The sequence below is a fragment of the Mesoplodon mirus genome (genome assembly GCF_964341445.2).
Source record: "Mesoplodon mirus genome assembly, chromosome: 5".
Lineage (NCBI taxonomy): Eukaryota > Metazoa > Chordata > Mammalia > Artiodactyla > Ziphiidae > Mesoplodon > Mesoplodon mirus.
In genome coordinates, this window is record NC_138980.1 from 65,303,635 (window position 1) to 65,318,048 (window position 14,414).

The window sequence follows — 14,414 nt, forward strand, 5'->3', positions numbered from 1 at the left end:
TATTCTCATTTCTGTAAAATACAATGTAAGGATATTCACGAAAAATCACTGAGGATGTAGTCTAACCTGTTAGCAATGATTACCTTAGGGTGGGGAGTAGAGAAGACCAGGGACCTACATTTTTCTTTAGTTCATACTGCTGCAAAGATGGATCTTTTTTTAAGGTAGAAAAAATCCAATTATATTTAAAACAAAAAAGCAGTAATATCTAGGTAAATAAATGATATCTAAAAAAAATAAACTGAAGGCGGAATCAAGCCCAGCCCTAGAGGAAGCGATTCTGCTCTTCCTCCCGCGCCCCAGCCCCAGCACTGAAAAACCCTGCCCCAGCCCCCGGCCTTGGGGATTGCATCCCTGGGAGCGACCTGAGACCCCCCCAAGTCTCCCCTCCACCAAACCAGTCTCCAAGCCCCGCCCCCCACGGCTTTTCCGGGGGCCTGCACAGCCCCTGAGCTAAGAAAGTGGGAGCCCCTGGCCCGCCGGGCAGAGTCCTCCCTGGAGCCGCGGACCCTAGAAGTCAGCCCCGCGGGCGGAGCGCGGCACCGCGTGACTTGCAGCCACATGACCCACGCGGGGCGGGGCCGCCAGCGCAGTTGCTGCATCAGCCGCGGGAGGCGTCCGCGTAAGTGGGGAGCGGGGTCCGCGGGGACCCTCCTCGGCGGGGTTCCGGGCGCTGCCCAGCCTCCGACAACCTGGGGCCGGGACCCCCAGCGATCCGCTCGGGTCCCCTCCCCGGGAGGGGCGATGGGATCGCCATTGGGGTGGGGGAAAAACTCCTGTACCCCACGGACCGCGGATCCGGCCACCTCAGCCTTGGCCTTCCCACTCTGATTTGACCGCAGTGCGGCGGGGAGGACTAAACGCCCTCCTTCCAGAGCGATTACCTTTGCCGCGAGTTCTTTGGGGGAAACAGGATCTGCAAAGCAAGGCAGGCCGGTGGGAGCGCCCCTCTCTGGTACTGAAAGAACACACCTCTCCAGGCTTCCACCTGCTCTAGTGATCCAAGATGATCCCATGACCTCTCTGTTTATTGAGGAGGAGTTCAACAGTAGAGTATCTAGCCAGGTGGGGGTTGTCGAGGGGAGGCGAAGGGGGGCCTAGGTCGAGCTGCAAGATAATAGCCAACATGTTATATTGAATACTATGTGGTTTACATGCATCTTCTCATTTCATATTCACCATCATGAAATTTGTCAGGTAGGTGCTGTTGTCCCCATTTTCCCGTAAGAGAAAACAGGCTCAAAGAACTTGGGTCCTTAACCAAGGTCCTGCAGTTGATCAGTGGAGGAACCGAGATTAGAACCCAGGTCTGTCCCACAGCAGCGCCTCCCGGTGGGTAGTGGAGGCACTTGGCCCAGCCTGTCAGTGCTCTGTGAACTTCCCCTTCTGGGCTCAGATAGCATGGAGAGAAGGGCTTCTCCCCTCCACCCCTTTCTCCTTACCCCTTACCACTGATTCCTTTTGTCATCTACCCCTGCAGGACAAGATGAAGCTCATCATCCTGGACCACTATTCTCAGGCCAGTGAGTGGGCAGCCAAATACATCAGGAACCGCATCATCCAGTTTAACCCAGGGCCAGACAAGTACTTCACCCTGGGGCTCCCTACTGGTGCGTTGTGAGATGGGGAGGGTGGGTGAGGGCATTATGGGCTTTTAAGGGGCCAGGTAGGTAGGCCCATTCAGCCAAGGGACTGCAAGGAGGGCTCTGAGGTACTGGCCCTATGAGTGAACAACTCCCCTGTCCCTGGACATACGAAACAGAGGACCCAGCTTCCTCTGGGTTGGTTTGTTGCTGCCTGCTCCTGAAGAGTCCTAGAGTAGAAGCGATCTTGGTTAGGCAGGAAAAACTTTGATTTTTATGCTATATCCTAAGCCAGCTCTTGTCAGTCAAATTTCCTTAACAGAATTAAGTCCTAATACCTTAAGGCATACGTTTTATGTAATGAATTAATTTCTCTTCTCTGCATCTAGAGTGCTACTAACTAAGCGCCATCCTTGGGAGAATTGAGAAGATAGTCACTCAATGCATTTTCTGTAAGGCTTAATTAAACACAGGACCTAAGTGAAAAACAGTCCTAGTTTCTTTGGGGAAAAAAATCAGAATTTTGCCTTTATGGGAGGATATTTTGAACCCAGTTTTTCAAGGCAAATGTTCTGATTATTTCTTTCAGAAGTGGGGTGGATTTGCCTCAGTGACCAATCCACTATTGCAGGAGTCTTCAAGCTTTTTCTGTATATGGCCAAATAATAAATATTTTACATTTCACTGGCCATACAGTTTCTGTTGCAGCTACTTAACTCTGCCCCTGTAGCTCAAAAGGAGCCATAGACAATCCAGAAATGAGCATGGATGTCTGCCAGCACTGACGTTTGAGTTTATACAATTTTCATATATCACAATATTCTTTTGGTTTTTAAAAACTTTTAAAGTGTAAAAACTACTCTTAATTTATGAGCTCTACAAAAACAGGCAGCAGGCCAGATCTGGCCTGTGGGCTGAAGTTTTCCGACCTCTGCTCTAGAGGTTTGTGGGAACAGTATATTCAGGTAGGTATCTGTGAAACCACCAGCGTCTCAGGCTGTGCTAACATCCTGTTTTCTAACCGTGGAGCCACCCTGGGTCAGAGTCTGGGCTTCTGCTGAAACCCCTCCCCATTTCCCCATCGTCTGCAAAATTAGATCCAAGCCCCTCAGAGTAGTGTTCAGGGACCTCCACGACCTGGCCCCTTCCTGACTGTCACACTTGAACCAGCACAGCATTTCCATATGGGTTCCTTGGAACATTCCTGCTGTTAGTTGAAGCACCCTCAGGGTTCTGGGTGGAAGCCACAGAAGCCGACTCTGGCTAACTTAAGCAGAAAAGGAATTTAATGGCTAGATATTAGAAGCTCACAGAATTGATGGGAAGGCACAAGTTTGGAAAACGGACATGATGAAGCTCAGGGGGAGGACAGGGAAGCTGTGTGGCTCAGCCATGGCTAAGACCATGTCACAGGGATAGGCTGATTATTTTGTGTGGATGGGGCTGCCACTGTCATTCATTCAGCAGATACTTATTGAATACCTGCTGTATGCCAAGCTGTTCTAGGTGCCAGGGATACAGCAGTGAACAAAAAGAACACAAATTCCTGCCTTCCTGAAGCTTGAATTATGGTGGGAGAGACAGATAATAAACAAGTGAATTAGCAAAATACAGAGTATGTTAGATGGTGATAAGAGGGAAGGAGAAAAATGAAGCAGGGAAAGGGGCTAGAGAGTATTTAGGCAGAGGTGGGAGTTACAGTGTTGGATATGGGGGCAGGGAAGGTCTCTCTGAGAAAGTGACATTTGAGTAAAGGCCTAAAGAGGTGAGTTAGCTATGCAGATACCTGAAGGAGAGCATTGCTGGCAAAGGGAACAAACACCATGTGCAAAGGCCCTGAGGTAGAATTGCTTGAAGCAGGATTCCTAGCTGGGGAGAGAGTTAGCCAGGAGCCAGGTTATATAGAGCCTTTGTTAGGACTGATTATAACTCAGAGTGAAATGAAAAGCCATTAGTGGGTTATGAAAAGAATGATCTGATTTGGGTGGGGCTTTTTTCTTTCCATCTTCTTTTTTTTTTTTTTAAATATACTTTATTTTTTTTTGGCCTCATTGGGTCTTTGTTGCTGCATATGGGCTTTCTCTAGTTGCAGCTCTTCATTGCGGTGCTCAGGCTTCTCTTTGTGGTGGCTTCTCTCGTTGCAGAGCACAGTCTCTAGGCACGTGGGCTTCAGTAGTTGTGGCTCGCAGGCTCTAGAGTGCAGGCTTAGTAGTTGTTGCGCATGGGCTTTGTTGTTCCGCTGCATGTGGGATCTTCCAGGACCAGGGTTCGAACCCGTGTCCCCTGCATTGGCAGGCAGACTCCCAACCACTGTGCCACCAGGGAAGCCCTCTTTCCATCTTCTTATTTTTAAAAGTTTCATGCATTCAGAAAAGCTGAAAGAATAGTACAGTACCATCTACCTAGATTCACCAATTGTTAACCTTTTGCCACATTTGCTTTCATCTCTTGTGGCTCATGTTCTGTCTGTACACACACACATACACACACACATTTCTTATGAGCCACTGGAAAGTAAGGTCCAGAGATCCTGACACTTTACCTCTAAATCCTTTAGTACATATCTCCTCAGAATAAGGGCATTCTCTTATGTAACCACAATACTATTATAACACCTAAGAAAATTAAAAATCATTTCATAATATCATCTAATATATAGACTATATTGAATTTTTCCCCTAATTGCCCACATTTATTTTTTATAGTTTTTTTAAAAAAATTAATCCCAGTGTCCAGTCAGGCTTCATGCATATTTAGTTTCTTAATCGACAGCAGTCCTCTTGCCTTTTTATGGGTTTTATGACTGACTTTTTAATGAGACTCAACTCGGGTTTGCTGCTCCGAGGGTAAGTCTTTCCCAAACCCACAGGCTAGCCTGTACCACAGCCTAGCCTGTACCACAGCCGACATTACTGCTTCGTGTCCCCACTCCTAAACAGTGAGCTCTTCCAGGCTGGCTGCTGTGTCTCTCACTTCTCTGCATCCCCATCATGTACCTCTCACGTACTGGTTGCTCAGGGAATGTCATGTCAGTAATTAAGTCTGACATTCACTCAGGTGCTAATCATAGTCATTTCAATCATCAGTGTGCTGAATGCTAGGGATTCAGCCGTGAACAAGACAGACACAGCCCTTCCCTCCTGGAGCTTACAGTCTAGGGGGGAAATAGGCATTAAACCAGCACTTAATGGATGGCAGTTGGGATTGAGCATTGGGTAGGACTTCAGATCTGATTTGTTTCTGTCAGATCTGACAGGTTCTCCTGGTGGAGCATCCCTGATTCATTCCCGGGCGCCCTCTGGGCTTCCAGGAGCTGGGGGCTGAAGGGGGTTCATGGCTGTGGCCTCTCTTGCAGGGAGCACCCCACTTGGCTGCTACAAGAAGCTGATTGAATACTACAAGAATGGAGACCTGTCCTTCAAATATGTGAAGACTTTCAACATGGACGAGTATGTGGGTGAGTCTTGGGAGAATCGTACTCCTCCCCTCACAGGATTGGCCCAGGAGAGGACGGGGGAGGTCTCAGGGAACCAGTGGCATTTGGGGGTAGGCTCAATTGGTGATACTGTATCTTCCAGGCCTTGGTTCACTCAGCTATGACATGAGGCTAATAAAGCTGACCTCATAGGCTGTAAGCATTAAGTGATATAACAGGTGTGGAAGCTTCTTGATCAGAGCAAGCACTTAATGAATTCCAGCGTATCTCCTCCCCTGCCTCCACCCCAACCCCATGCCATTTCTTTCTGGAACAAATGGCTGCAAATGGGATCTGGGGTCCCATGGCTGAGGTGTGTGCCCCCCACACACACCAGTGTCTGTGTCTGGACTTTCTCTCTACTGTTCATCTTCCAGTCCCCTTCCTGCCAAGTATACTGGGAAGGGAGCTGAGACTGGTGTCCTTTCCACTGATGCAAAGTGGCACCTTGGACTTCTGTCACCCTCTCCACCTCCACCATCATTTTGTAATGGTTTCGCCTTAAAGATTCTTTTTTTTTTAATTGTGGTAAACTACACGTAACATAGTATTTACCATTTTAACCATTTTTATGTGTACAGTTCAGTGTTAAGTAGATTCACACTGTTGTGCAACCAATCTCCAGAACTCTTTTCATCTTGCAAAACTGAAACTATCCACTAAAAATCAACTGCCCATTTCCCCGCTCCTCAGGCCCCTGAAACATGCACTTTAAACATTGTTTTTCTTGACTGAAAAAAAATCTTTTTTTGGAAGCTCTGAGATAATTCTCTCCAACCACTTGGTGTTCCAGTTGGGGTTCAGGCTGAGCAGGGTGTAACGGGGGGTGGGGTGAATGGTGAGGTGGGAGGCACAGGGTAAGGGGTGTTCTTGCTTCCTTTCCTGATGGGCCCAGCCCTACCCCCCAGAGGCTAGCCCACCTCCAGAGGTCCAGACTGATCCTGGCCTCCAGCCATTCTCTTGTGAAAAGGAGATCAGAATGAGGGCCCAGGCCCATGGTCATGGGCACGACACCAGCTCAGCTTACTCCGAGTGGCTGAGGATGAGAGGGCTAGTGCCCAAGGCTCCCTGATGGGCTCTTCCCTGAAAGTGTCTCTGGGGGTCTGGGGGTATCCTGGCATCCTTGGGAGGGTGCTCTTGCTCAGCCTGGCATGACTGAGTGCAGCCATGGCCCCACAGGCCTTCCTCGAGACCACCCGGAGAGCTACCACTCCTTCATGTGGAACAACTTCTTCAAGCACATTGACATCCACCCAGAAAACACCCACATTCTGGATGGGAATGCAGCTGACCTGCAGGCTGAGTGTGATGCCTTTGAAGAGAAGATCAAGGCTGCGGGTGGGATTGAGCTGTTTGTCGGAGGTGAGCTCGACGCCACAGCAGGTGTCCAGGGCAAACCCAGGGTGGCTGGAACACATGAGAAGGAGACAAGACCCATGCCTGTCTGCAAACAGCTCCCTCTCTCTGCACCAGTGACAGTGGGGTCACTTACTAGCCTGAGGCAGCAGGGAAGGCACAGAGTGGGAGCCCTGGTGCCCTGCCCTGCCTCTGCCGCTCAGAAACTTTGTGATCTGGGGCATCTCCTCTTTCTGCAATTTGATGCCTTGTCTGTAAATGGAGGTATTTGGATTTGGACTCCGAGATTCTCTCTATTCCCCAGACAAGGTTTTATGGATCAGTCATGGGACTTAGTTAAACATAATCAGAGACTCATGTAGTTCCAGAAGATTCCACCATCAGCCCCTGCATGCTAAAAATAGTAATTGAACCCCAGAGAAGTTTTGTGACTTGCCCAAGGTCAGCCAGCCAGAGCAGTGGAGAGAGGGTGGGGACCTAGGGTATCCCGCTCTCAGGTTTATGCGTGTTCCTGCCCTGAGTTGCCCTCTTACACTTCTGTCTGTCATGGCCTCTGGAGTCCCCCATGGGGGGTGGGGGTGAGAGGCTGAAGTTGAACAGTCTTTGACTGCTCCAGATTTAACCCTTCTTTACTTCAAGGTGGGGAGGACATGGCTAGGAGTGCTCATGTTCTGAGATTTTATAAACTTGGCAGCCCCTTTCCAGGCCCTGTGTATGTTTTCTTCGGTGTGACTCCATCCCAGCAGGGATAGAGAAGTGGCAGGAGAGAGAGAAGTTACACTTGGATGATCTGGGGGGCAGAGGCTTTTGGGATTGCTCCCTACTTAGCTTTCTGAGGGTGGCAGCAAGTTAACAATGTCTGTGTGTGCCTCAGCTAGAAATGAGAGGGGAAGATCATATGCTTAAAGTGTACCTTTAAATGAATGAGGTGAGAGACACGGTTTTCAGGGGTTTTTTTCAGACCCCAGGTGGGGAAGGAGAGATTGTCCATTCTTGAAATCATGGCTCCCTGGGACTGACAGGGCTGCCCTGTCTCTTCTGGGCAGGCATCGGCCCTGACGGACACATTGCCTTCAACGAGCCAGGGTCCAGTCTGGTGTCCAGGACCCGTGTGAAGACGCTGGCCATGGACACCATCCTGGCCAATGCTAGGTTCTTCGACGGAGATCTCGCCAAGGTGCCCACCATGGCCCTGACAGTGGGTGTGGGCACTGTCATGGATGCTAGAGAGGTAAGGGCACAAGAGATCCACAGGCCTTCACTGGGGGGCTGGACTTGGCTTTTTGCTGTTAATTTCAACTATACAGGTACCACCTGAATCCATTTTATTAAAAATGAAGACATTGTAAATAAGGCTAAAATCCCAACTGACCCTATCACTGCTGTCCTTCCTCTCTGGAAGTAACCATTCTTCCCAGTGTGAGGTGAAACCTTTTCAGCACTGACTGCCCAGGAGGCCACAGGCTCCTGGTCTCTGCCTACCCAGCACCACTAATATCAGAATATGAATTTGTACCTGTCCAGGTACTGAGAGGGGCCCTCTGGTTCCCTGCAGTTGGTGGAGGCCACTGCTTGAAGGGAGGTCCCCCTGCAACCGCAGGATGCTTGTGGTTATAGCCCTGTGCTCAGGGATTCATAAATGTGGAGAAGTGTGATTGAAATAGTGTCTTGAACTGAATTGAGTCTTTCTATAGAAATTTGGGTATCATTTGAATTTTTTGTAGTTCCAATTTCCTTACCTTCATTAGAAGCATTTTCTCTTCCTTTCTGATATATTCAGTGGGAAGCAGCTACAGACATTTTAGCTTTAAGTTTCTTTGCCCAAGTCTGTAAACAAACATGTAAATCATTGAAAGAGTTTCCCTGTCTAAAGTGAATTTTTGTGAAATGAGCGATGGCGGCAGACTTCTGTTGGGTAAACCTTGAATCAGTGCCTCGGGAGGTCATTCTGCTGGTTTTGGCCTTTCAGCTTATAAACACTACAGTTTGAGGGCTCTTCCTGTGGTGTGCAGAAAGGACCTGGGGCTGGAAATCTGGAAATTCTCTTTTAAAATGAGTTCTGGGGTCCTGAATAAAGAGTCACCTTCTCTCTATGCCTCTGTTTTCTCATTTCAAGAAAGGAACAGTAAATCCTGCTCACAACTCCATGGCACAAGTGAATTACAATGAAAGGATATCTGGAATGCTGAGTTCTTTATAATCACTTTCTGGCACTTAACATTCTTTTTAATTAAAAAAATTATTTTATTTATTTATTTTTGGCCGTGCCTCACGGCTTGCAGGATCTTAGTACCCTGACCAGGGATTGAACCTGGGCCCTTGGCAGTGAAAGCAAGGAGTCCTAACCACTAGACTTCCAGGGAATTCCCACACTTAACATTCTCGATATTTTAAGTGTTGAGGGGAGTCTGTGCCTGTTTTACTTAAACAAAAAGCATTACTCCAAGTCACATGAGTAGGTCTAATACTCTGAACTGAAAGTGACCAGATTAAGAGGCAGCTTTATTGGGATTCAACCTTGGCAGCCACACAGATAACTCTCACCATTGCTTCCAAGGCCTCCCTAGAGGTACAAATCAGGACCCCCCTTTTTCCAGTTTGTCACTGTGAAAACTCACCCAACCTAGGGGCCCCAGGACCCAGTGTCAGAACTGTTGGGATAAGGTGTGGGCCTCTATGTATGGCACATCTGTTCACAGGGCACTTTCATGGTCATTATCAAAGGTGCCAGGAGGCACTATCATGTGGTGGTCAAGAGCATGGACTCTGGGTTAGAAATGACCCGGGGTAAGTTACTGAAACCCCCATCACAGAGTCCACTTCCTTATCCTAGAATGTAGGGATAACAGTGCTCCCCATCTCAGGCTACTTGTGTGATAAAGCACACAGAGCGTGGAGCAGTGTGCCATGTGCTAATGACTTACAATGACACATAACAACAATAGTCCTTACGATTGTTCTGGGTGTGGCCACGAGAATTCAGGTGTCTAGACTCCCAGTTCCGCTGCTCCTTCTCCATCACAGGCTTGTTTTCTGATCCGCAGGTGATGATCCTCATCACGGGTGCTCACAAGGCGTTTGCTCTATACAAGGCCATCGAGGAGGGAGTGAACCACATGTGGACCGTGTCTGCCTTCCAGCAGCATCCCCGCACGGTGTTTGTGTGCGACGAGGATGCCACCCTGGAGTTGAAAGTGAAGACCGTCAAGTATTTCAAAGGTGAGGGTGGGGTGGGTCAGGGAGTAGGTTGCCAAGTTCAGGTGTGCCAGGAGTGAGGAATGGATCTAGCTTGCATGCTCTGGCCACTTTGACAACTGTGATTTTAATAAAATCAAACCCTCCTCTCAGAATACAGTTTTCTCTTCCATCCATGACTATTTAAGGGTCCATTTCTAGAGACCTGTTTGCTCTGAGGAGGAGGAAAGAAAATGAAATGAAAGTTGTAGTTCAAGGGCAGTTTGGTAATCTCCTTGCAGTGATATTGAGCCTCAGGTTTTTTATCTTTCCAGATCTTGTATAGGCCATTTCCTTGTAGTCAAGGCACTGAACTGTCATGCACATCTTTTTTTCTTCTACTTAAAGCAGACACTCACTGCTTTAAATAAACTTATGTGAAAATCCTCATTTACTGAGCAGGCAAATTAGGAATTTGTTCTTTGATGAAAAGATTAACCTTTTAATGGCCAACTCTCCTACAGACTGAATTTATAACAGTCCCATGGATTCTAGCATTCATTAGGAATAACAAATTATTTTTTTTTTTTTGCGGTACGCAGGCCTCTCACTGTTGTGGCCTCTCCCGTTGCGGAGCACAGGCTCCGGACGTGCACACTCAGCGGCCATGGCTCACGGGCCCAGCCGCTCCGCAGCATGTGGAATCTTCTGGGACCGGGGCACAAACCCACGTCCCCTGCATCGGCAGGCGGACTCTCAGCCACTGCGCCACCAGGGAAGCCCCGGAATAACAAATTCTTTTCCTATTCTTAGGGTGTTTATTATTTGGGCCCACAGAGAAAAGATGATGAGTATCAGTTCTAGGACAAAATTTGAGAGCTCCTGGATGTTACTGTTGATGATCATGGAACTCTGCCTCTACCTGCATTAATGACTTTTGTTTTTAATTTTTTGTAGGTTTAATGCTTGTTCATAACAAGTTGGTGGACCCCTTGTACAGTATCAAAGAGAAAGAAACAGAGAAAAGCCAGTCTTCTAAGAAACCATACAGTGATTAGCCTGTGCTAATCCTAGTGTCAGGTACCTCATTGGGACAGGCAGGTCTTTCTGGAAATTGTCTTTAGGAGGACAGAATTATATTTCTTTAATCTAGTACGGTTACTCCAGATAAGTGGGTGAACTTACTATTCTTGGCTATGCAGCGTGGAGTCTAGTCATGGAGTTTAGCTACTTGGTTGTAACTTACTGTTAATCAGAAAAACAATCACTCCATAATTTTGATGTCAGCTCGACTAGGGGGTTTTAGCTTTTTGTTCTGTCTCTGATACTGTTCACATGTACAATACACTCCTGCCACTAAGTTCTATCATTATGTGCACTGATTCTCAATTGGGAGGGAGTTAGGGGCTTATGTATATGGGACAAAACCTCTTTGGAGAGTCCTGAGAGCCCCTCTTGAGCAGGCCTGCCCCTTATTTGGGAATCACTGTTTTAGATTAAGGAACAAACACTCTCAATGTCTAAAATCAGTATAAGGAAGCGGTCCCTCTGGTCAGTAACAAGTGCCATGGGAAGGAAACTATCCCTTACTTTCTTTCCCCAGTTTTTACTGCTCTTTCAGTTGGCCTTTCCGTGAACTCAGAGGACTCCTTGCAGGAGGATTTGGGTGGGTAGGACTAAGAAGGAGGCTTGTGCTGATAAACTCAGAGCCTCAAGGGGCCCAGCCACGTCAAACTCCCCTCCATCAGGGACCTTCCAGCACCAGGAGGAAGGCGGAAACGCTTTTCCCACCAGAGCCCTGTGTTTTGTTCCAAGGTCTCACTGTGGCACCTCTCATACATGCTCTTTCATAAGTCCGCAAGGCCAGCAGATACTGTCAAGTTCAGCATTGTGTTCAGTCAAGGTGATGAAGCCAGGGCAAGCAGCTTAGTTGAGTTAGAAACAACACACGAGTGACATGTTCTACATCCCTAAGAGCTGAGTGCCAAGAAACATACCGTTTCTAAAGTTGCCTCATGTCCTTTCCCCACTGAAAATACCCTGCCCTTCTAACCCTCCCAGGTTCGTGTGCCATGGTCTGATGTTCCCAGAACATCAGGAGATACAATGCTGTTGCTCCTTTATCCTCCACCCCTTGTTCACAAGCTGTCCACTGCTCTGTCTTCTTTTACTCCTCTGCCTTGACGGTTTGGATGCTGCCTCCTCCTCCCTATTTCTGTGCCCATTTGAAGCTGCTGCTGCCTCTGTTTCTGGGAAAGACCTTTCAGAGCCTGGCTCGGGCCTCTCTTTAAGTGCTGTGTTTGGTACCAGCATTTCATCTTTAGCTTTTAAACGTGATTGTGCTGTCATTCTGTTTTAAGCTAATGGATCAATGGACTTGTTTACAATATTTTCTATTAAATCCAGTATTTTCAAGTAAAATGTGTTGTTTGTGGACTTCCACCCCCAAAAGTCAGAAGCTGGTTTGGGTTGATATTTATATATTTTGAGAATAGCTAGCGAGCAAAGCTTCATACTCACTCCTCACAGCAGCTCGGCAGGAAGTCACAATCATAGCAACTGTTGATCTTCTTCAATCACCAGAGGGGAAAATAATCAAAATATTTCATAAAAATGAAGTGCCTGTGTGAAAAAATGGTAGGAATGAACAGATGAGCAATAAATTATCCAATTCTGGCTCTACTTGGCATCCAAATGAAGATATGACTGTTAAATAGAATAAGGCAGATTTGTGACCAGGAGGGATGTATCAACTGCAAGGTATGGAAAACAGGTTTAAGTTTTTTTTTTTAGTTAAAAAAGTCAATATAATGGAACATCTTGGGTCAACATAACCAACTGAGGTACAAGTAGAAGTTGAAAGAAGGGTTTACTTTTTTAAGAACTGTATTAAGATAATTTACATTCCCATAGAATTCACCTGTTTTAAATATAAATTCAATGATTTTTATTAAGTTTATGGAGTTGTACAATTCCTCACCACAGTCCCTCTCTATCATCCCCTACTCCTACCCTACTCCTACCCCAGCCCAGGTGCCCACTCATCTACTTTGTCTCTATAGATTTACCTTTGCTGGACATTTCATATATAAATGGAATCATACAGCAGACATCTTTTGGATCTGGCTTCTTTCACTAAGCATAATGTTTTTGAGGCTTACCCATATGACATGTAGCAAGTAGTCCATTCCTTCTTATTGCTGAAGAATATTCCACTGTATGGATATACCACATTTTGTTTATCCAGTAAAGAAGGGATTACATTTTAAGTACATATGTTAATAGGAAAAAAATCATGTTAGAATGAAATGAGAAAGGATTTAGTGATGACAGCTAAACTGGAGATGTCTGTATGAACTCAGGACCTTAAAAAGATATGTCATGGGAAAAGAATCTTAAAAAGAGTGGATATATGTATATAACTGGTTCACTTCACTGTACAGCAGAAAGTAACAACATTAAATCACCTATACGCCAATAAAAATTCAAATAATAATAATTAAAAAAAAAAAGATCTGTCTTTCCCAGGCCAGTTTCCCTGGCGGCCCAACAGCCGTGTTGTCCTGCTACAACCAGCTCTTATGCAGATCAAGTGGGATGTATACTCCTGGGCCAGACTGGGCCTCTGATACCACTCAGGGCTTCTTGGAGAGGAGAAATTATATGTTTTGGGGCAGGGATCACAGTGGGCCTGGAATATCTTGTTCCCAGAAAACAAGGATGCTTTAAAAAATGTCTGAGGCAGTACTGAGAGGACAAAGCAGCCCGTTTAATGAGACTCCTATTGGCCAGGTTGTGACAGTTTGATCAATAAAGAAGTATTAAATACAGCTAAGTGGAAGAAGACATACAGATGACCAAAAAGCACATGTAAAGGTGCTCACCACCACTATTTATCAGAGAAATGCAAATCAAAACTACAATATCACCTCACACCAGTCAGAATGGTCATCATCAAAAAGTCTACAAACAGGACTTTCCTGGTGGCACAGTGGTTACGAATCTGCCTGCCAGTGCAGGGGACACGGGTTTGAGCTCTGGTCTGGGAAGATCCCACATGCCGCGGAGCAACTAAGCCCGTGTGCCACAACTACTGAGCCTGAGCTCTAGAGCCTGTGAGCCACAACTACTGAGCCCACGAGCCACAACTACTGAAGCCCGCGCCCCTAGAGCCCGTGCTCTGCAACAAGAGAAGCCGCTGCGATGAGAAGCCTGCGCACCACACGAAGAGTAGCCCCCGCTCACCGCAACTAGAGAAAGCCCACGCGCAGCAATGAAGACCCAACGCAGCCAAAAATAAATAAAACATTTTAAAAAAAGGTACAAACAATAAATGCTGGAGATGGTGTGGAGAAAAGAGAACCCTCCTACACTGTTGGTGGGAATGTCAATTGGTACAACCACTACAAAGAACAGTATGGAGGTTCCTTAAACTAAAAATAGAACTACCATATGATCCAGCAGTCCCACTCCTGGGCATAATATCTGGAGAAAACCATAATTCGAAAAGATACATGCTCCCCAGTGTTCATTGCAGCACTATTTACAATGGCCAAGACATGGAAGCAACCTAAATGTCCATCGACAGGAATGGATAAAGAAGATGTGTTACAAATATACAATGGAATATTACTCAGCCGTAAAAAAGAACAAAATAATGCCATTTTGCAGCAACATGGATGGACCTAGAGATTATCATACTAAGTGAAGTCAGACAGAGAAAGACAAATATCAGGATATCACTCATATGTGGAATCTAATTTTTAAAAATGATATAAATGAACTTATTTACAAAACAGAAACAGACTCACAGATTTCAAAACCAA

The 14,414-nt window shown here is 46.6% G+C and overlaps 1 protein-coding gene across 3 annotated transcripts; it reads left to right on the forward strand.

The window, feature by feature from the left end:
• Window positions 1–551: 551 nt before the first annotated feature.
• Window positions 552–12,009, forward strand: GNPDA1 (glucosamine-6-phosphate deaminase 1). Of its 3 annotated transcripts, none has more exons than XM_082622266.1 (7): window positions 552–622; window positions 1,481–1,610; window positions 4,939–5,040; window positions 6,238–6,420; window positions 7,461–7,645; window positions 9,459–9,633; window positions 10,546–12,009. In XM_082622266.1, the coding sequence occupies exons 2-7, from the start codon at window positions 1,487–1,489 to the stop codon at window positions 10,644–10,646; spliced, it is 870 nt and encodes a 289-aa protein (XP_082478392.1). In that variant the 5' UTR covers window positions 552–622; window positions 1,481–1,486; the 3' UTR covers window positions 10,647–12,009. The 3 variants fall into 3 exon arrangements, with proteins under 3 accessions (XP_082478392.1, XP_082478393.1, XP_082478391.1); XM_082622267.1 differs by lacking the exon at window positions 552–622 and adding an exon at window positions 681–955; XM_082622265.1 differs by lacking the exon at window positions 552–622 and adding an exon at window positions 1,000–1,065.
• Window positions 12,010–14,414: the final 2,405 nt, after the last annotated feature.

Coding starts and splice junctions, on each gene's coding strand:
- GNPDA1 (XM_082622265.1), top strand. CDS start 1,015: ATGACCTCTCTGTTTATTGAGGAGGAGTTCAACAGTAGAGTATCTAGC. Junction 1,066..1,480: donor ACAGTAGAGTATCTAGCCAG/GTGGGGGTTGTC, acceptor CTACCCCTGCAG/GACAAGATGAAGCTCATCAT. Junction 1,611..4,938: donor CACCCTGGGGCTCCCTACTG/GTGCGTTGTGAG, acceptor CCTCTCTTGCAG/GGAGCACCCCACTTGGCTGC.